At 37.4% G+C, this 23,219-nt stretch overlaps 1 protein-coding gene and 1 pseudogene across 7 annotated transcripts in view; both read right to left on the reverse strand.

The window, feature by feature from the left end:
- The window catches only part of Rasal2 (RAS protein activator like 2), a 263,457-nt gene that overhangs the window by 14,399 nt on the left and 225,839 nt on the right, over positions 1-23,219 (reverse strand). For 6 of the 7 annotated variants that reach the window (XM_060364514.1, XM_021642625.2, XM_021642627.2 and 3 more), the window contains 6 exons: positions 15,862-16,006; positions 14,929-15,165; positions 12,421-12,622; positions 9,844-10,043; positions 7,944-8,805; positions 83-217 (listed from right to left, as the gene is read on the reverse strand). In XM_060364514.1, coding sequence (XP_060220497.1) covers positions 83-217; positions 7,944-8,805; positions 9,844-10,043; positions 12,421-12,622; positions 14,929-15,165; positions 15,862-16,006 — 1,781 coding nt within the window. The remainder of the gene's footprint in view (positions 1-82; positions 218-7,943; positions 8,806-9,843; positions 10,044-12,420; positions 12,623-14,928; positions 15,166-15,861; positions 16,007-23,219) is intronic. The other variant, XM_021642626.2, reaches the window with a different exon arrangement.
- On the reverse strand, positions 19,325-23,201 carry LOC132646379 (small ribosomal subunit protein eS6-like; annotated as a pseudogene).

Raw genomic sequence — 23,219 nt, forward strand, 5'->3', positions numbered from 1 at the left:
GATATACAGTGAGTCCCAGGCCAGAGTTTTGTTTTGTTTTAAATCACCTATCACTTGTCAACAAAGACAAATTAGGTTCTACCTTCTCAGCATGCTTGGCTTCATCTTGATTCTGTTCAGATTCTTCCACATCCTCTTCATACTGTCCATTGTTCAGAACCCAGGCTGCTGTCCTTTCTACTGGGGACATTGTGGCAGAGTCCACAGGTGACTGAACCTATGTCAGAGATTTTTATTACCATTCCCTAGAACACAAGTTATGCTTCATAAAGACAATTACATAACTGTGATGATTCTTAAGAAATGCTTTCAGTTTTAGGTAATAGCCTACTAATGCCAGGGCCAGAGAATATGCATTTGTGTAAGGACAAACTATTCTGAATTCATAAACATAACTTCCAAGAACTATTCTTTTGTCAGCTATGAAGTTAACCCACTGAAATTAAGATGCCAGAACAAAAGAAAGGACAAGTTGAGTGTTCAGATGATGGGATGCCTGTTGAGCCAGATAATCATGGACTAAAGAACTAACTGATGCTATGCAAGTTCACAGATGTACACATCAGAATGCCAGTACTGAGCTTTCATATTAACTATTTAGAGAAAGAAAAGCGGTGAGAGTTCTTACTTTTCTATAACACTGACTTCCTAGTATGTTAGGACCATTCAAGAGTCTATGTTTCAGGCAAGAAACTTTCTTAGTTTTTTGTTAGTTTACTTAGCTGTGTTAAATATGGAATCCAGAGCTTTGTATATGCTCTAGGCAAGTGTTCTCCTACTAAACTACGTCCTCAGCACTACAAAAGAAAGTTTGCTTGAACCTAAGAGCAAACTCTTAATTCCTCTAGTAGTCTAAGCCTCTAAAGCATGTCTCTGTCTAGTTAGATAGCAAGATAAATGGTCCTTTCTCATATAGATATGCAGTGTTAAAAAATTCCAGTTTTGAGAAACAACTCTGCCACTAAGTACTTAAAACACATAATCTCTTAAATTCCGTTTTCCTCATCTATTGAATAACAATGTGACCATTCTCATTACCTACCTGATCATCTCACAGGGAGTTCTGAGGATTGGTAAAATGGTGTTTGTGAAAGTTCTTTGGTAACTTAAGAGTGTTAATTTCTAGGCTGCCATAGACAGGAAGAAAATATATACATGTTATATATGTGTGTATGAGGATGATGGAAAATGGAGAGGAAGGTATGTATGTGTATATATGTCTGTACGTATGAGCTGCAACAGTGTAAAAATTATATGTTTATGCTAAAATGGATTTATATTTTGAGGAACAACTCTAAATTTCATAATCAAAGAGAATTTTTTCATTCCTAGCTTTCTATTTTAAGAATCTTTATAACACTCCAGACTAGAACTCAGTTAAACTCTAAATAAAAGGGGATTTTGGTGACTGTGAGGGTTAGATGGTGAGATGAAGAACCTGTCTGCACAGACAGGTTGTTAAGAGACTTTATAAATACACACAGGACTAATATAGGCTGTCTTAAAGGTCTGAAGGAGAACTTGGCTCAACAAGAATGGCTTTATGCCTAGGGAAGGATGAAGTTTATATAAGCAAGCATGTGCACACGCACACACACACAAACACACAGAGCTGTGAACAAACATGTAGGAATTTCCTCTCTAAAGTCACTTTTTACATTTACATGTATTTTAGTCTTAAATTTCAGGATCCTTTGTACCTTTGTACTTATAATTCTATTTCTACTTCTACAGTTATAGATTTTTTTTTTTTTTTTTTTTTTTGAGACAGTGTTCTCTGTGTAGCCTTGGCTATCCTGGACTTGCTTTGTAGACCAGGCTGGCCTCAAACTCACACAGATCTGCCTGCCTCTGCTGGCAGGTGCTGGGATTACAGGCGTGCACCTGGCTATAAATGTTTCTTATACTTTATTTATTTGTATGTCACTTTTTGCTATATCTACCTTATCACTAACATCTATTTATCTCCTTTAAACACAACCTTTTACAGTTTGCTAAGTCCTTATGCTAAACAATATCAGTAGAGCCCATGAGTTTGATACACTACATAATTATGCGCTTCTATATTCAGATTTTAATGGTTATATTTTCCAAACATGTATCATTTATATGACTAAGTAAATACCCATGTATACTTAAATCATTTTTAAACACCATACTTTGGAAACTCTGGCCTATAAGATACAGTGTCATCTACAAAAGAAAAGAACTAGTCATATCAAAAGTTCCGATAGCTTGGCATGGTGGCATGGCTCTAATCCCAGCCCTGGGGAGACAGAGCCAGGCACCTCCATGAGTTCGAGGGCAGCCTGGTCTACAAAGCAAGTTCCAGGACAACCAGGACTATATAAAGAGACCATGTCTCAAAAAACCAAGTTATGAGAAAAATAAGAAAGTGAAAACACTTTATAAATTGAAGTACTTTATACACAAATACATGTGTAGTTCTCCACCTGCTGGATGTGAAAAGCAAAGTGCAAGGAGCTGTTTCTGTACCAATTAAGATAAATAGAAACATTGGGCTTAATTTTCTGATATAAAACAAAAAAATTTAGCACTGAATCTAAAAGATTAATAGAACGTTTAAATAGAGTATTTAGAGGAGACAATGGCCTTTTACTTTTACAGTCATTATTTTAGCAAAATTAGGGTACACAGAAGTGCTTTACTAGGATTTTCTATTTAACAGCAATTTGAGATAAAGTAGCTTTTTGAACTAGTAACTCACTATTAAGAAGTTACTACTTAAAGCAGCTACCCAATAGCTTCCTGCTTTCAATGCTTAATAAGATATTACTTGAATAAACATTTCCTTTCATTTGTTATGGATAACTTCATTATCTATAAATCTCCTTAGTTCTAAACTAACAGTATGCCTAAGAACATACAAAGGAAAAAGACCTCAGCTTGAAAAGCATATTAAAGACAAGATTGCAAAAATAAAATAGGTGATCCAGGCTTGAAATGTTAACTGAGATTTTAAAGCAAGGGTTGGCTCACATCACTGATGGTGGTACTATCGTATTTTTAGGAGGTCTACTATAACACCCAGTGAGTTGTGACAGATTGTGCAATGGAACTGGATATTTCAACTCTCTTCCTGTTTTATTGGTCGATTCTTACTCTGAGATAAATTGTAAAAAAATAAGATAAATAAAATTGACAAGATGGGTCAGATCAACTTTATTCCTTCTGTTTATGTCATATCCTTTAATAAGCATGAGTAAGCCAGGTGTGGTGGTACACTCCTCCAATTCCAGCACTCCAGGAAGCAAAGGCAGGCAGATCTCTGTAAGTTTGAGGCCAGCCTAGTCTGCACAGAAAAGTCCTGTCTTGAAAAAGCAAACAGACAAACAAAAATCATGAGTAGAAAATATTGAAGGAACTCTAAGTAGTGACTGTAAAATAAAATAAAATCTGGGTCAAAACTATTAGAATATGTGTATTATATGAAAAATCTATAAACTGTCTTTTATAGTTTTTCTTTTTAAAAATATTTATTTATTTAATGTGTATGCATGTTTGCAACTTTCTAAATTTGTGTGCAACACATGCATGTCAAGGAGCTCTCAGGAGGCCTCCCTCTCAGGAGGGAGCTGAGTCCCCAGGAACTGGAGGTACAGGCTATTGTGAGCTGCACACAGGTGCTGAGTCCAACCTGGGTCCTCTGGCAAGATCAGCAGTAAGTGTTCCTAACTACTTATTTTCCAGTCCTGTTACTTATTTAGTTTTGTGGTCTCACATGTGCTGGTCTTCTCAACTGTATCATCAAACTAGCAGCAAGCACCTCATCATGCAATTCTTCTGAACAACAGTGACTAATTCAGTATACAAGAAATGCTCAACAACATTTTATATACCAACACTGAGCTATTCAGAATTCACTGATAAAAAATGCACTCTTAAGAGGACACTGTTCTTCCCTTACTTTTCTGGAAGGGAATCAAAGGCTTTTTCATTAACAATCTAGTAAGTGGTTCAGGTTTCATCTTACTTAGCTACAGCCTGAGGAAAAAAATTTTATTTACTTGACTTTTAAGAAGTCATGAGCGAAAATGAGGGGTGAAAACAAGGAAAAGGAGGATATTCTATAATCTCCTTTGAGTTGATGCTGTGTACGTTTTGCCTGGGAAAAATAATGCTCTGGGCAAAAGGGCCTGACACAACAGTTTCACTGATACTACAGAATACTACAGTTAGTCATAGCCTGGCTGTGCTGGACCAGCTGGGAATGGGCCAGCTCTCCTGCGCCTTGCTGGTATTTATTAGACAGAAGCAACACTTGCTGGTTTCAGTTTCCTCACAGTCTGCATTAAGTTCTTATAAATGAGTAACCAGTATGGTACCAACAGCAAAGTAGGTGAACTCTGAGAGTTCTTGAAGAGTTTGGATAGAACACTCAACAAATCCAAATGTGAAACATGCAGGATGATACTGGAGGGCTTATCACATGCCTATTTAAAAGGCCTCTTCCAATTCAAATTTCGACCTACTAAGTCAAAACAACCCACATACTTAAAATAAATAATATCTATTATTTGTACAAGATACATGATATGTAAAAAAAAAAAAAACATAAAATAAAAGAGAAGAAATGAAAAAAAAAAGAGACTCAAAGGGGTCAAAATATTCAGAATTTCCTGAAAAACATTTGTTTCATAGTAAAGTATTTCACTAGGATTTTATTTCTTTCCTACTCACTATTTGAGAAGAATGAAGCAAGTCATACTGCCAACAAAGGCCTCTTCTTTGTGTGAAGACACAAACGGAATTTGCAGGGACAAAGCCACTGATAATTATAACTGCCTACAAAGCAATCTCCACAAAGAAATCCTCTAGGTTGGGGAAAGAAGAAAAAAATCCCTACCATAATTTGCAATTAAAATATGTAGAAGAAATTGCCTTAAAAATGTGCTGATTATACAGAAGTTCAGAGGACTCATGAGATGAAAAACATAAGAAGTGGAAAGATAAGAAAAGGATTCACAAGTTTAAAACAATAAACCATAGAAAAAGGCACTGTGGAAAATTTATGAACTTGAGCAATCAAAACACTAGGTTTCAACTTCTATGATAGTGGCTGTTATCAGCAGGGTATAAATGAAGATGGATATTTTAAATCTGTGCTAGGACACTGCACTGTTGCTGTGCCTTAGTTTATGCCAGTATAGCCATTTCCTAATTCATTAGTGGCGTGATAGAAAACTTCAAATTAGTTTTGGGAGATGATACACACCTCCTAAGATCTAAGCAGTCTTAAATCCACTTGTGGAAGTATATGTTTTGTTCTTGTGTGGTAAGTGCTCTATTTTTCTATAGAAAAAATGTTGCAAAAAGCAATTGGTCTTGGACAAATGTACAAGAGTTATAAGCACAAATGCTATATGACAGGACTCCATGATAGAGAAAAGGAAAATGGTAAGGCAGAAGTAAAGAGAGAAACACTTAGTGCAGATGGGTGGATTATAAGCAAGAGTACTGGCTGCCCAAAGAAGAAAATTCTAATTTTTCTTTTCTTTTAGGGGAGGAATCTGATCAGTTTCCTTATCAGTGATAATTTTTCTACTTCTATGTCATCCTCACTGCCTTCTGGCTGCCCTACGCTTTCCAGGAAATGTTTGCTATCAAATAAAAGGGCCAGTGAAATGTTGGTCAGTAGGATCCGATAGGTCCCAGCAAAATATTAGAGGCTATTGACAAGGTTCTTGGTTTCCCTCCAGAACTTGAAAGATAATTTATTGCTGAAGACACCACACACTTGAGTCATAAGACAAGCTGATACTGACCTGGAAGCTTCATCCCTATTGCCTAGCTTTTGTAGCACTGGAAGGTTCTACGCATGCTACTAGGGGAGAGAAACAATCAAAGGTTTTCCTGGCTGTGAACCTTGTGAGCTACAACTCAGTAGGCAAGATGTATCTAAGGGGACTGCAAACCCCTTCTGATTGAGCATAAAGCCTGCTCCTCAGGCAGAACTCATGCTTGGTACTATTAAGTGGGCCAACATCCTACCATTGGTTAGGTGACAGGTCTTAGGGGAGAACCTTATATTATTCCGTTAAATAAATAACAGTATGTAACTGACCCCTGAGTTCTTATCTTTATACCAATAGATTAGTGCATCTCAACTCTAATGAGAAGCTTCTTCTTGTAATAGATGATTAATACAGAGACCTGCAACTGAACTGGTCAGTAGGTAGAGAATAAAGACTCTGGAGCACTCAGCCCTAGATGGGACATCAATAGCACACACCTCCTCCCTTCATGGAGGCAGAAAGAACGTAGTTAATACAGCTGATTTTGTGAAACTTATGTCCATTATTTTGCTCACTATGACAGAACCACCACACCCATTAACTCACAAAAGCTGTGACTGTATATACAAGATCAAGATGGCCAAAATCCTGACACAGACTGGGGAAGGGATCATGAAGTCCTACAATTAGCTGGCACCTGATTGCTGCTGGGCAAGCTGGAGAGTAAGACTTTAGTTTTTTTTTTTTTTTACTGAAAAACTACTCATGCTCCAGTAGGTAGCTCTATACCTACGCACATATATAGATAGCCTAAGTGGACTTGTTTTTCTTAAAGAGTGAGTTCATGAAAATGAGGTAGAAAAGTGATGGTGAAGAATAGGGGAAGAGCTGGAGTGGAGGGAATATGACTGGTTTTGAGCAAAGCACATTATATTCAAATTATCAAAGAATACAAATATTCAAGACAGGTATAGTGGTGCAAGGCTATAATTTCAGCACTAGGGGAGCAGACACAGGCTAATTTCTGTGAGTTCAAGGCCAGACAGGGTTATTCACCCTGTCTCCAAAACAAACAAACAAACAAACAAACAAACAAACAAACAAGTTACCTTAAAAATTCCACAAATACAAAATGTTTTAGGAAAAAACTTTTAGATGAAACAAACACACATACATATGGGGAAAGGGTAGAAGAAAGAGAGACCTCTAAATAGTTATTAGTTTATATCTAAGGTAAACTATGTATAAATGGTTCAAACTATCATACACAAAGGAATGATCAAATTTTGGGCAAATAAACAAAATTTCAAAATGTTGTATCAGGATTGGAGTGACACTGGTTGGACCTGTCCATTTATGCAGTAATATAAGAGATGTGCAAATATTTCAACTATTTGTCAACCATCTGTGTTTTTCTCCTTCCTTCCCTTGCCTCTCTCAGTGTTCAGTTGTTTATTTTTCTAGCCATTTCCAGGAAAAGGCACACGGGACTTGACATTTCCACAGGGAGTTGGGGGATGAAGTGGAGAAGAGTTATATTACATTGTAAGTTCAGAATGTAAAACTTTACTCTGGGAGCTTAATGAAAATAAGAAGGATTACTTTCCAGATTCCCTAAATACAGTTGACTTTGACTACAGATGTCCTGTTTACTGTGTAATTATTCACCCAGTGCCTCAGCTGTGCTCTAAGCATACCTCAAAGAAGCAGCTCTCTTCCTCATGGAAAGGAAAAGTCCAAGTGTTTGTTAGCATGTTCTAAGCCTTTCTGTTCTCACCTAGCCAGAAGCTTTCCCAAAGTTTCCCTTTCTTTCTTCTGTGTAAAGGTGTAAAGGTTAAAGGTTACAGAAACATTCTTTTTTTTTTTTTTAGCTATAGAATCTTTTTAAAAATTTTATTATTAGTTACATTTTATTAACTCTGTATCCCAGCTGTATCTGCTCCTTCATTCCCTCCCAAACCCTCCCTCCCTCCCTCCCTCCCTCCCTCCCTCCCTCCCTCCCTCCCTCCCTCCCTCATCTCCTCCCTGTCCCTTTCCAAGTCCACTGATTGGGAGGACTTCCTCCCCTTTCATACAGAAACATTCTTAAGTAGAAACCTTGTTATCATTTTGGTTTCTGGACAGTTTATACATAAACCCAGGTGTCCATCCAAGCAGAGGCCAAAGCCTTCAGCATATTGCACCTACCTGTTGTGTTTGCTGTCTCTGGATGGCTCTCACTTTGGGAACAGGGCTTTCTCTGGAGGAGGAGGACTGCTGCCTGGATCTGCTCCCATTCTGCACAGGTTCAGCCATCAGGGCCGCAGATGCCACCGACATGCTCCCTGTGCTCCGTAAGGAAGCACTGTGTGGCAGGGATGGGGGTGCTTTGGCTCGGGCACCTAACCCAGCCTGGTCCATTTTTCGGATTTGGGACTGCCCAGTACTATTTTGTCGTGGCAGAGCCAGAGGTATGTGTCTGTCTGGTACAGTGTGCCGCCTGGAAAAGTCTTCACTGTGCGAGCTTCTTTTGGTGAAATCTTCCATGCTGCTATTGCTGGGTCCACTGAGTTTGAAGTCTTCACTATTGCTTTGGCTTCTAGAACTGGCAGTGCTTAGGTTCTCCAAACTGGAATCTACAGAGGCCTTTGGCATTGCTGGAACTGGGTTATTGAGGTGATAGACAGGGTTCTGGAATGACAAGGGCTGGAGATTTCCTGGCTGGGTCAAGGCTGGATGCAGGGGTCTTCTCACTTGAGGTGCACTCTGGGGAGTGCTCTGGGTTTCCCGAAGTTGTTTGATGCTAGCCACCTGGGTTATAGAAAGCTGGCTCCCTGTGAGGCGCATAGGCACATCAAGCATGACAGATGCATGCTCCACTTGAGAAGCGTGAGTGTCCTGAAGGTCCATGAGGGAGATGCTCCGGCCGTTAGGAAGGCTGCTTTCCTTTTCATCCTTTTCAGAGTAAGTCATGCTCTGGGAGGAGGCTTGCTGAACCAACAATAATGTTTTCCCTCTGAAATAGCTGTCTGTGTTATCCTGGCTTGGAGATTTTAGTTTGTGCAAATCACTGTGGGAAAAAAAATGGTCCCTTAATTACTCTTGAAGCAAATTCAATATAATTAATAGTTCTTCAGTTTGGTCATATGAACTTTTTTGAAGCTTCACAGGACTAATATAGAAGTTATAATTCTATGGAAACTGAGATTTCATCACTACAGTTCTTAGAATAAAATCTAGCATCACCAATTTTCTCCCAAAGGTAGAAAATAATATAGTACCCATCACTGTCTTCAGTTTTTACTAAGTTAAAACACTCTCCCAAATGTTCTAATTCATACTTAATTCTGTCTAAATTTTCAAATGTTGTCAATTCAGAGCACAAAGTCTAAGGCTCAACATCTTATCCATCCGTCAAAGCAGACATAGATGGTTTCAACTGAGGATCGGTTCTCAACCTCTGGGCTGCAATCCCTTTGGGAGTGGCACAGCAGATATTTACATTATAATTTCTTTCTTTTTCTTTTTTCTTAAAGATTTATTTATTATTTATTATGTACACAGTGTTCTGCCTGTATGCCAGAAGAGGGCACAAGATCTCATTATAGATGATTGTGAGCCACCATGTGGTTGCTGGGAATTGAGCCCAGGACCTCTGGAAGAACAACCAGTGCTCTTAACCTCTGAGCCATCTCTCCAGCCCACATTACGATTTCTAATAGTAGCAAAATTATTTTATGAAGTGGAAATGAAGTAATTTTATGGTATGAGATCACTACAACATGAATAACTGGATTAAAGGGTCACAGCATTAGGATGGTTGGGAACCACTGGAGGGTATATAAAAGAGAGTAGTTATATAAAAATAGGAATTTTATAAAAGACTTTGTCTGCTATGAAACATGACAGATTTCTGTGTATATTTACAGTATAAAACTCTACAGTATCATCCTAGAAAATATAAAATACTGGCTATTGTGCATTGTGGCAAACAACTGGGTTTATCTTATGATTCATTCAGTTGCTCATAACTTGTAAGTTACAAACTTAAAAAAAATAGATTAAGTAGGTTTCTGTCAAATCTAAACATTATTCCTCTCTTTCATACCTGTCAGTGGGGTCTTCAAAAATTTTCTGCAGCCCAGAGGAGAGGCTTCCACTGACATTTGGACTGGAGCTGTGTTCAGCGAAGCGTCTCAGTTGCTGCTGTATTGGCGTAGGGTTAGTCAGAGACTTGGTAATATCAGCAAGAACACGAGGGAGAGGCCCCAATTTTGCCACAGTTGCCTGTAGGAAGGAATTTTCACCCTAATTGGACAATAAGCATTGTGACATCCACAACATATTGTTTTGGGGACAATGATGCCCATTGATGGAAGGATGGTAGGTTGGAGGGAGGGTAGGTATTGCATATGGGAGCGGCAAGTTCATAATGCATTGTTATGGAGCAGCAGAACCATGGCGTCGAGATGAATGGAGGAGGCGAAACAAGGTGCAGTAGACATCGAGGAAAGAAAGGAAATAGAAATTAGGATTATGCAAATAAAATTAAAAGACATGCTCCAAACAAACAAACTACTGCCATTCCGACTAAAATATGCATGCAAAGCACACTAAGTCCTTGAGTGAGTACCAGACCAAGATGGGGAGGGAAAGGGAAGAACAAACACCTTCTAACCAAAAGGAACTTCAGGATAAGATGACTGGCTGCTGTGATGAAACTTCCAAAGAAAAATGATGATGTGAAGAAAGCAACGCATGCCAACATACAGGAAGGTGCTGCTCAGGGACCCAGAACTGCAGGGCATGCAGTTAGTTTACATTACAATCCACTATCCCAGTTAATCTTGGGAAACTTGACTCACTGTCAACTGACTCTTTTGTTAAAAAACAAACCAAAGCAAAACAGTACAACCAGGTGCTCTTTCATTCTTCTCAGATATGCCTAAATAACCTTCTGGTTCCCATGACTAAAGACTAAAAATGAAGACGTGTTTTCACACATAAAAATTTGTTAACAAAGACTTTGGTCATGAATAAACTAGACCTATTTCATAAAATAATTATATGTGTATCTTACTGATGTGGCTATCTAACAACAACTTTTAAAATAATTGCTTTATCAATCTCACTCATTTTTTTTCTTGCAGCATTCTTTTTTTCTTTTTTGAGACAGGGTTTCTCTATGTAGCTTTGGCTATTCTGGAACTCTCTTTACAGACCAGGCTGGCCTTGAACTCAGGTAGATCCACCTGCCTCTGCCTCTGAAGCACTGTGATGAAAGAGCTGTGACAGCAGACCCTGCACTCTTTATAGCGTTCTTATCTTCATGGACTCCCTCAACCATTATGCAGTTTAGGTTAAAAGTCACGGTTGCCTTTAGGTAGACTTTATCATCTCAAAGATCAGTAGGTGTGTGTGTGGCCTTATTCATGCCGGGCAGGTCTTCTTATCACGGAATTATAGTCTGTACATTTGCTGATGTCATTTAAACCTAAGGTCTACGCATGCTGGGCAGGTGCTCTAACACTTAGCTACACACTCCAACCAATTAGTAGACTCCTGTACTCTCCTTAAGTAGGCGTGAATACCATTTGAAAACTACCTTGACTTGCTCAACAATGTTAAGCTAAGATTCACATAAGAATTTATTTTCCATATAACTTCAACTTAGTATCTATATAGCATTTCTCAAAGAGTAGTAGTAGTTCTTGAGAATAAGGAATGGATTACAGTTTTATGAACATTTTAAGTTCCAGTGGTCATACTGTTGTTTATATTTTTTCTAGAAAGGAAATTTACTGTTTATTCCTATACATTCTTTACTAGATATAACATACTATAGGTAAGTGGAAAATTAAAAACAAAACAAAACAAATGAATCCTTATCAGAGAATAGTAACACTGATTATTGAACTATTTTTTACTATACAATCAATTCCTCTTTGTAAAATCCCAGAATGAAGAAAATGATTGGTATGCTTTACACTTAATTATTAAAATGGCATAAATGTTTATTTATATTAGCAAATAGGTGATTTTTTTTTGTATTCTTAATTCATATTGGTAGACAGAGGAAACACCTGTATTTTCAGATCCCATGTGACTCTTGGTGCTAAAAATTATATCCAACTCTGACATACACAGTGGGAAAAAAAACTTCTCTATGGTGAAGTTAACCTAAATATGATGAACAATCTTTTATAAACCTGTTCCTTTAAAAAAGATCTCATCTTTAGAAGTTAGCAGACAAGGTTTCTCTTATACATAGATAAAGATGCATACTCTAGTATTTGGTAATTGTTTTTAGGCAAGTTTTAAGGCATGTATATATGCATAAATATACATATATCCTGGCAGGGTATATATGTATATATGTTTCAAATATATATACACATATCTAAAAACTTTTCCTATAAATTTCCATAAATATCTCACTATATAAATTTTTAGGAACATTTCATTAGCTCAGATAATTATTTAAACATATATTAATGACTTCGTGGCTCTCCAGGAACTTTTGTTGTACATCATTTACTTGATACCATTTACTTTTAGGCATCTAAAGTAAATAATGTTGCTTTAACAAGCAGAAAGACTGTATGTTATCATCACAATGATCTCTAGAATATGGACACTAAGGTCCTGCATCTCCCATTTCCCACTACCCTCCCTTCTACTTTACCTTATCAAGTTGGGAAACTACTTCCCATAGTAAGGAATGCAAAACTGACAGCTCTCTGCCCAGATCAATGTAACCATCAAAGCCCGGGGTGTTTGAGATGGTGTCTGGATTAGAGATCTCCAAAAGGAACCGCTTCATTCCACCCCATTCATGTTCTAAAAAATCATTCATGAATGCCATGTATTCCTCTTTGTTACCAAACCTGAGTTAGGTGAGAAAATAAGAAAAAACAAAACAAAACAAAACAACAACAAAAAAAACAACAACATAGATCAAAAAGACATTATTAACATTTTTAGTTGATTTGCAAAGAGGCATTACTTCTTTTTATTTTGTAATGATAAGGATTTTGTTTCTTCAAGTGGTAACTGCTATATATTTTTTAAAATACTACCTTAATTCATGTTGAAAAACTCAAGAGCAGAAACAAAATTCCTCTTTTTTTGTTCTTCAAAATTCTCATATAATACAGCCCCTAGTTGTCTGTCAAATGCTCATCAAGATATCTATCAACATCACTATTTTTTTTTTTTCAGTTTTCAAATAGATTCTATAGCAGTCTCTTCTTTACCCATGGTTCATACTGAAGACTTTCAATAGATGCCTGAAATTAGAGATCATGGAACTCTCTATGTTTTGGCCTCTACATGCACTCTTTAAACAAACAACCCTTAAATGGACTTCATAGATTCTCTTTATCACACTCAAATTGCCAGCATACTATTTCTGCTTTTGGGAAACTATTATTAAGTAATACAAGGTTCTATAAGTATTATGACACTTCATTAGCTAATCTCAAAACCTAGAGCCTATTAACAGATAAGTGGAATATACTGCATGGATACATAGAACAAATGGATAACTGGATAGTCTGGTGGGACTGAGCTAAACTTCATGAGATGTTTGCAACTCAGAAAGGTTTGTTTGTGAAACTTTCCATTTAATATTTCTGTATACAGTTGATCATGGGTAACTAAAGCCATGGACTGCACTCCTTATAAAAGGGGAGTTTGCATGGGAAGGAGCTTTTTCTAAGTCTCTGCTCATCCTCTTTATTTCATCAGAGAAGAAATAACTGTTCATGTAGATTTCAGCTATCCTACTTTAAGTCTATAAAACCTGTTCCAATATAATCTACAAATAATTTAATCAGAAATAACTCAAATATGGGCAAATCTATCTGTGCTGGCTTAGCTATGAGGTCCATAAAATTCAAATAGCAAATTAAAAACTAATCTATAGAGGACTGGAGAGATGGTTCAGAAATAAAGAGCACTAGCTGCTCTTCCAGAGGACATAGGTTATATTCCCAGCACATTCATGGTAGCTCACAACAGTTTCTAATTCCAGTCCTAGAGAATCCAAAGCCCTCTTCTGGACCCTGCAAGCACCAGGCATGCATGTGGTACACAAACATACACACAAGGAAAACACCCATACACAAATAATTTTTTTTTAAATCAAAATAATATGATATTCTTTCTTCGTTGATATTCTTTCTTATACACTGCTGTTAGAAGCTTGTGTGTCTGAATATTAAATATACCTGTGATCAATTCTGCGAAGTGTGAATTCTTTCCTGGTCCTTCCTTCCTTTTCTTTCTTTCATCCTTCCTTCCTTTCTTTTTTGAGATAGTTTCACTGGCTGGCTGACTAAATTTGTTATGTAATGTAGGCTGGCCATGGACTCAAAGAGATCCACCTGATTCTATCTCCTGAGTGCAGGGATTGAAGGTGTAGAGTCACTGTTCTTGACTTCCTAACTTCTTTTGAAAGTAAACTGAAGCCTACAGAGAAGTTGAAGGAATATAAAACAAACATCCATATTCTTTTCATTTATATCAAGTTAATTTTTTTTTTGCAGTGGGGGCTTTGCTTTCATTCTCTACAGAAATATGTATTTTTATTATCTAGAGCCATTTTAAACTAATTATAAATACTACCTCTAACTTAAGACACTAATAATTTCACGTTATTTCTTTTGATCGTCTACAGTCTACAGTACCCTGCTATCTTCTGCACATTGTTTCTAGTACCTGTTAGAAAGTAGCCAGCCTACTTGAAATAGATGATGTGACCACAGTATTTGCCTGTCTTCATACTTCTTCAATTTTTTTTTTTTTAATGAATGCTCAGGATTGAACCCAGGGCCTGTGCATACGATGTAAGCATACTACAAGCCTTTCCCTAATACTTCCCTACCTGTATTGTTTTTTCATATTGTTAAGATAATAGCATCTGTATTACTTGGCATCCTATCTTTTCCTTAGTATTCTAACCTAGTTGCTACCATTTTCATATTATTAGATATCTTCTGTAAACATTATTTTAAATTGTTATAAATACTTCACTAACTGTACCAGAGTTTAATATTTGTTTCCATTTTAAAATTACTGATGATGAAATAAAAATCTAGTAAGAGTAGGAATGTGGCTCCTCAGCCTCATCCCAATGCTCATGCATTTTAAAGCCAGGTGTTTTAAAAAGGGTTAGGGTAGTTTCACCTACTTGGCAAAGTTGGCCAGGTTCTGAATGACCTTGGCAATAAGAGTTAGCGTCCGAGATGTACGGTCATCAGGATACTCCTGCATCAGGTTGAAAAGACTGGGAGACATAATGGCTGGGCAAAGAAAACGGAGAAACAATGAGGCACTAATGAGCCGCTCACTGATGTCTTGCTTGCCTCGGTTCAGGCACTGCTGCTTCCATGATGCAAACACTTCTTTCAACTCACGAGGGAAGACACTACAGAAGGGGGAAAAATATACACACACAAAAAACCCCAAAACCTCTAAATATAAAAGTATCATAACCCATGAAAGTATAAGTGACCCCACTCTGACCCAGGATGCCTCTGTTCTAGATCTGAGCTAGGAGGAGGGGCTATTAGACACCCAGGGATGGAATCAGCCTGATTCATAGTTGACAGGAGGTGGAAAACTCACAGGAGGCCAGATAGAGATTAGAAACTGCAAGTTACAAAATTCTGGATTAGTACAAACTTGCTTTAGCTAAGTGGGAAAATGGCATGAGGTTTCTTACTGAACTATTTGATTTAACATAACATACTGTAATATCCCTAAAGGCTGTTCATGAAGAAATCTTCCCAAACTAACCATTTATTTGTGGTAGACAAAAGATCAAAATTTATGAACACATCTGACCTACATACTAACTAATATTTTAAAAAGTAAAAAAACAAACCCAAACCAAAAAACCCACCTCACACCTCTAGTAGCAACTTTTGGGTTAGAAAGTATAGCTCTAACAGCTAGATGGAAAGGGTTATTTAGAGAGGCAGCTCAGAAGTCTTGCTCATAAGGAAGAGTTAGATTTTAGACAGGACTCAGAGAGGGGAAGCTTGCAATTTCCTTCAAGTCCTTTCTTTGTGGTGACTTTCATGTGGAAAAAGTATGTTCTTTGGCTAGGACACAGGCTCACCAGTAAGAATTGATGATCTTGCAGAAAGCCAACTCACAGCACATTTTCAGGTTGCTCTGATGATCCATTAGCTCACTAGAGGAACACTTGCTGGGGTCCACTTCACAGTTCTCATCTGATTCATACAATGCTTTGATGAATTCCCCTGATCAAAGGGAGATGACAAGTACTGTAACCATACTATGCTTTCCTAACTACAGTAGGAAACAGTTGCGCATGCTTTAGAGTTTCTTTCCTCAGATCTGGCATGGAAGAACCATGAAGCGTCACTGCTTTACAGCCCAATAGTGACCTCCTCTCATGCACTATGCAGAATAGAACCAATCGCCAGCATCATAATTATTTATAAAGATAGCAACAATTTACTTAAAAATATAGTATCTTTTACCGGAAACACAAAATATATTTATTTATTTTATCATGAACGTGTATCAGAGCTCCACCTGGGTAGCATAAGTAATACCATTGTTCCAGGAACAAAACAAAACAACCCAAGCTTGATGAACAGATAATCCAACTAAGGTTTCAGGAGTAATGTTGGTGTCGAACAAAGATGCAAGCAAGGTTCTATAGGTCTGCAGCTAGCATTGGGGACAGTAATTAAACCCTCCACACAAAACTGCAGCTCTTCTCTTTATATATATCACAAGCTACATATGCTTTCCATAGACATTGGTTTACAAGCATTGGCCAGATAGCCTATCTATAAAGACATGCTTAGTATTATCTGACATCACCTTATCTGTTTAACTCCGCTATGAATGTCTTCCATGTTTTATACTCTTTTGTGCATATTTATTCACATATACGTTTCACTTGCAGGAACCAGGTTTTAATCGTGTTCAAATTCCTACCCCTTTGACTAACTCCCAAAAGCAGTATAGGAGTATACTGTTTTATAAGAGATGAAGTACACAGTCTTGTTTTCTTATAGGTGTCTCTTCATTAAAGAGGAGTGGACCTTTTGAAGATCCTTCTTGAGGCTCAAAAAGGTTACTTCTTGAGTTCAATCAGGGTCCTGACTTGAGATTTAGATTAGTCATAACAGGGGTTCAAAGCAGAACAATAATTTCTACAAAATAAAGTAGCAAAAGTAAAATGAAACATATTTTCTGTCAAAATGATTATTACTGAGGTAAAGGAAAGCTTTTAAAAAGTGGCACATGGGTGGGGGGAGAATATGAATACTCACTGTAGTATTGAGAGAAATATGGTCCAAACCTGGATCCCCGACTTAACTGACTAAGGAGCCTTGAACTGTCACTTAACTCATCTGAGCTTTATTAGCATCAAACCTGTCTTGGAGAACTGTGGTAAGGATGAAAACCCCCCAAAGTAGTATCATTCTGGGCGCTTACTTGGGCTCCATATAGAAAGCATTACTATGTACAAAATATGCTACTTTAAAATAGTTTTTAATAAAGTAAAATCACCAAACTGGTAAAGTTTTAAAAATGCTAACAATTCCTAAAGATTTGCCTGATAGCTTAAAAATTCTATTAAAATTTTGAAAATTGTTTTTATTTTTGGAATCATAACCCATGTCTAATAATGTGTTGTATGCTAAAACAAAGATGAGGCTTTTACAGGTTCGCGCCTAAAAAGGTACTTACTTTAAAATTGTGTTTGCTTCTTTGCATTTGGAAAGAATCAGAGTTAAAGGGGGCAATCACTGAGTGTAAATACTTGTATTCAGAATGTTCTATCATGGTTTCTCCTCTGAATTGTAAAACTACTTTACTTATTTATGTATGTCTTCATAAATATAAGCACATAGGTGTGCATGCCTTTGCACATGGAGGCCAGAAGAGAGGGTTAGGTTCCTGGGAGCTGGAATTACAGGAGTTTGCGGATATGTTATGTGGGTGTTGTTATCTGAACTGTGATCCACATTATTATGCAGCAAGCAAGCTCTCTTAACTGCTTAACTATCCCTCCAGCACCTTCTTTGAAAACATCTTTGAAATGAAAACAATTTAGATTTATTTTATGTGTATATGTCTGTCTATGCACCACCTGAGTGCCCAGTGTCAATGGAGATCAGAGGGTGGCATTAACTTCACTGCAACTGGATTTATGAATGTTTGTGAGCCACCATGTGGGTACCAGGAACTTAACCTGGGTTCTCTGCAAGAGCAATTAGTGCTCTGAACCACTGAGCCATTGCTCTACCCACACCCTTTTAAGGAAAGGTACAGCAGACTGACTACAAACTCACTAAAATAGTCCAGCCTTTACCTTGAAAGTGATAGAAATACAAGCATGTACCTACCACCATGCTCAGTTCTGTTATGTGTTTTCTATGTAAATCACTAAATCATTAGTACCAATATTTCATGTGTAGGCGTAAGTCAACAGGTGCTTGCATATTACTGCTGAAAGACATTTGCCTCCAACACCAGCATGGAAATTACACCTTCTGAGAGACTTATGTTTCACAGGTGGCATTTCTTCTGTGTCATAAGACACCAACAAGAAAAGATTTTAGTCAGACAGGTAAAGGGAGCTAGCAGGTGGAAGACTTAAGCCTAAACAAAGCAGAGTTTTTTCAGTAGAGAGTAATACTTTCATTAAGATCAAGACAGGCTAAGAAGCTGGCAGATACTATACATTTTGACTGACAACTTTCTTCGAGGATGGGTATTTATTGAACTCATTGTCCTATGTATGCCAGGAAAGTGTTCTACCAATGAACTACATCCCAGGCCCAACTGGCAGCTTCTAAAATCAGAGTTCACTCAATAAAGTTTGGAAATATCACCTCTTTTTTTTCTTTTTGCTTAAAGTGTATGGCACACAACAAAACTATATGGAAAGAAGACAATCCAATCTCAAGACTGAGAATCTTATGAGCTGTTTTAATGCTCTTGGAAGCTGCAACCATTTTCTTTACTCTAGCCCATACTCTTAGGTTATAGAAATCTTAACAGAGATTTCTGGGAAGTTATCTGAATTGCTTTCCATGCCAAATGAATTAATTTTCATGCCTCATTGAGTTCATCAGATATTTAACTACTCACTACTGTCTCAAAGGACTTGGTATCCACTTATAATTTCAGAGGTTTAATTCTTAGATATGAATATTCTCACCTCCATGTTTGCAAAATGAAGAATACGTGTAGAGATGTTTCACTGTTGCCTTTTATAAGACAACATAAATTAAAGAAAACCATGACATATAATTTATGACTATAGTAAGTACCTGTGTAAATGAGTTTAATAGCATCTTTTCTAGTATCAATGAAAATCAACTGTTTTTCCCAGAATTCCTATTAGATTTTACACTAAAGCAACTGTGCAGATTTGAAGTAACAGAAGTGAAAAATGAAACGAAACCCACTCTTGATGAGAGTAGAAATTAATTGTTACAAGAGCAGGTGTGCTTTATGTAAACACAGCCCTATTTCCTGACCAGTCAGCCATTACTTTTTACCCCTTATGATTTTTCTTCTTTTTCTTTTCAAGACAGGGTTTCTCTGTGTAGCTCAGGCTGTCCTAGAACTTGCTCTGTAGGCTAGGCTGGCCTCGAACTCACAGACAGCTAATATTTAAATTGTGAAATAATTTGACAACTATTTTTTCTTCCCATTTGAAGTTTTTGGTAAAAGGTGGTCTTGGGCTAGCAGACTGGTTCAGTGGGCAAAGGCGCTTGATAAAATGCCTGATGCACTTGAGTTGGGTCCCTGGTACCCACATGGCGGAAGGAGAGAACCAGCTGCAAGTTGTGTTTTCTCTCTCTCACACACACGTGTAAATAAGTAAAAATCCAAGTAGTGATGCTTCAGACTGATGAATCAACAGGAAAGGAGCCAGCTGGTGGTGGTGCATGCCTCAGTCTCAGCAGTTGGGCGGCAGAGTAAGGTTGGCTGTCTTGGGGACTGAATCTAGGGCCTCATGGATGCTTAAAAATGTGCTACCACTAAGTTCTATCTTCAGCTTTTCTGACTGTCCCTGATCCCAACATCTGACCATTTATTTGTGACTTTTAAAGACTATTTTTGACTGGACTCAGAAGTAGAAGCTTTCAGCAAGGACAGCCTACATCTCTTGGCAATCTGTTCCTGGAGTTTTTCTTTGGCTTCTTTCATTCTTTTAGCACATTCTGCAGCCTCGTTGTTTTTCTTAGTGTGTGTTTCTTCAGAACACTTGTGTTGCAGGACACGTGAAGTAACAAAATGCTGAATCTTGGGGGCTTTGGTCCTGGGCATCTTACCTTCTTTAATTAAACGGCTTTCAGACAGCATATTGGTGGATAACATCTTTAGAGAGGTTAAAAAGTTTGCAAATTCTGCTAGTTCTACTAGACACCAATCAATGAGGCACAGTAGTGTCTGTCAGTCCAGAAACATTCTTCTCTCCTTTTCTTTTTTTTTAAACAACAACCACATTGAGAACACTCCACTTTGCATCCATAATATATCCGTGAACAGGCATGTTCTTCCTCTCTCCAGTTATCCTTGGTCTATCACAAGAATGCCCCTTACTCACCAGCAGGTGCACTCTGATGTTTGTCAAGATACTCTGCTTCACGGGAAACTCTTGTTCATCATTCCCACCATCGATCTGGACCACATAACCCTTCTACTCTTCACCCAGTGCATCAGCCTGTGTCCATGCGCTTCTCATAAAAGTATGGTGTTTGCGACCATCGTCCACTTAAGTGAGTTTTTGACATATTCAACTTCATCCCAATGCAGCTGACCACCTAGAAGGCACCGCTCTTTCGCTCCCTTCTCTACTGGTATCCAGGGTTTCATTTCCTTTCTTTATTGCATTTTCTCTCTGATCATTTTTCTTTATTCCTCATCTTTCTTTTACACTCTAAAACAGTGTTTTTTAGTTCCATTCTCTTTTCATTTAGCTTCATTTAACTCCTCTGTATGAGTTAGTCCCAGAGTTCTCACCGCTCTCTAGACATATGTTCTGATTTGCTTTCCCACTTAAACCTCCCAAAAATTCCTAGCAGAACTTCAGGTGAAAATATATAAGATAAACATATAACTTCCCCCTTTCAAGCTTATACGTCTTGATTTCTGTTTATGTCTAATTTAGGGGCTGGAGAGATGGTTAAGTGGTTTAAGAGCATGTACTGCTCTTGGAGAGGACCTGAGTTTGGTTCCCGACAATCACATCGGGTAGACTATAACTACCTGTTATCAAGCTGTATGGGTTCCTGCGCTCATGTGACATACCCATACACAGACATACATAATTTAAGATAAATCATAAAACAGTGCATCATCCTTATTCATTTAGAAAGTCTACAAATTCTTTATAATACTTATTCTTTCTTTCCTACAAACTGAAAGAGTTGCTAAGTCAGTTCAACTTCAATGTTTTTCTTATCATTCTTTTTCACTAGTTTACTCCCAAAGACTGTCTCATTATTTCTTGCTCTCCATAATACAATGGCTTCTTTTTTGTTTCCAAGATTTATTATTCATTTACTTTTTTAAAAAAAGCTGTATGAGCGTTTTTTTTTGTTGTTGTTGTTGTTTTGTTTTTTTCCGTACTGTACTGTGTACTACAAGTATGTAGTTCACACAGCAGCCAGGAGATGGTATCGGATCCCCTGAAACTCGAGTTACAGAAGGTTTTTAGCCACCATGTGAGTGCTTGGAACTGAACCCAGGTCCTCTGTAAGAGCATCAAGTGCTCTTAACTAATAAGTCATCTCTTTGGCTCCTACAATGACTTTTTAATTGATCTCTAGTGCTTTTTCTTTTAAAAAAGTTCACTCTCTTAATTCCATTAAAATTATCCTACTAAAATTTTTTTGGTGGCTTTCCAATGATTAGTATAAATTGTAAATCCAGAACCATGCTCTCAAATTTTGGTTTCTAATTATTGCTAAATTTTTTGTTGTTATTCACTTATCCCTTTCATGTTCTTTTAAAACTATTTTCCTTTCTTTCCTTCTTCCTTCCTTCCTTTCTGTGTGTATGAGCTATGGTACGTATGTGGAAATCAGAGAACAACTTGTGGGAGCTGGTTTCACCATATGGATCCTGGGCACTAAATCTAGGTCACACGGTTACTGGCAAGTGCCTTTACCCACTGAGCACTCTCGCTAGTTTACTTTCATGCCATTTTTCCACCAAAAGGCATATTGCATAATCACCTGATTTTTTTTTTCCTCACGTCTATGACTCATGTCTTTCTAATTGTCTTTACAAATCCTCTGCAAAAACACAGAATTTCTCTTTTGGTTAAACAAACAGTCTCATGTCATTTCCTTGTGAACAAAACCCTCTATTCAGCATACCCATTCTTGATGGTTACATATGATTGGTAAGCACTACAAATATACTTAGAACAAAGAAAAATGGGGGATAAATGTTAAAATATACACCAAATTTCAGAGTATATAAGTACCTCATTAATATTCCACATTGATTAGTTGTTAATATTTGATATATTGTGTTAAATAAAATTTGTCATTAATTTCATTAGTTTCTTTATTGTTTTTTTATACTATGACTATTTAAAAGTTTGAGGTTACTTAATAAACACATATGTGGCTTCCACTATGTTTGTACAGTACAGTGATGTATTACGTTCTGTGTGAAGAGCTAGGTGTAAGGAGATACAAGAAATAGCTGGTCATGGTGGCTCATGTCTATAATCCTAGCACTGGGAGGCTGAGGCAGGAGGAATACTATGACAACAATGCTAGCTTAGGCCACCATAGCAAACAGTCCCCCCCCAAACCACTATTTTCTTCAAGGAACTTATACTCACTTTATTATCCTATCGCTTTATTGTGCTATGTGTTTAACATATTACCTCACTCTAGCACCTAATGACTTAATTTCATAACCAATTCTAGATCTTTCAGTGAGTGGCCTAGTTAGTCAACAACTACTAATGACTGAACAAAAACTAGTTAACAGTTAAAGACCCTTAAAGTAGAAGTGTAGAACTTAGGAACTAGCAAGCATTTCTTCATTTCTGATGAGAACTTTGTATGCATAATAATAAATGGTAGGTTAATCCTTTTAAGACTGAGGCAATACAGTCATATCACGCTATGACTAATTCCCAATACTTAGGAGAAACAGAACACCTTAGTTCTGGTGGTGAAATCTGTCAATTGTATTATATACCCTGGGATGAGAAATGCAGAGGTTAGGATGGCTATAGACACTGACGGGTTTTCTATTTTATACATGTTATAATGAACATGTGCGGTTACTCCATTGTAAGTACTACACAGAGAGTTTACAGCTGAAATCTAAATCACTCAAGTCACGTGAACTTAATGTACGCAGATTTTCAATTCAATTTGTTTGTCCTACGAGGTAAAAAAAAAAAAAAAAAAGTTAAAACTGAGAGGGAGAGAAGATATCTTCCTCTTC

This window comes from Meriones unguiculatus, chromosome 11 (genome assembly GCF_030254825.1).
Source record: "Meriones unguiculatus strain TT.TT164.6M chromosome 11, Bangor_MerUng_6.1, whole genome shotgun sequence".
NCBI classification, from domain to species: domain Eukaryota; kingdom Metazoa; phylum Chordata; class Mammalia; order Rodentia; family Muridae; genus Meriones; species Meriones unguiculatus.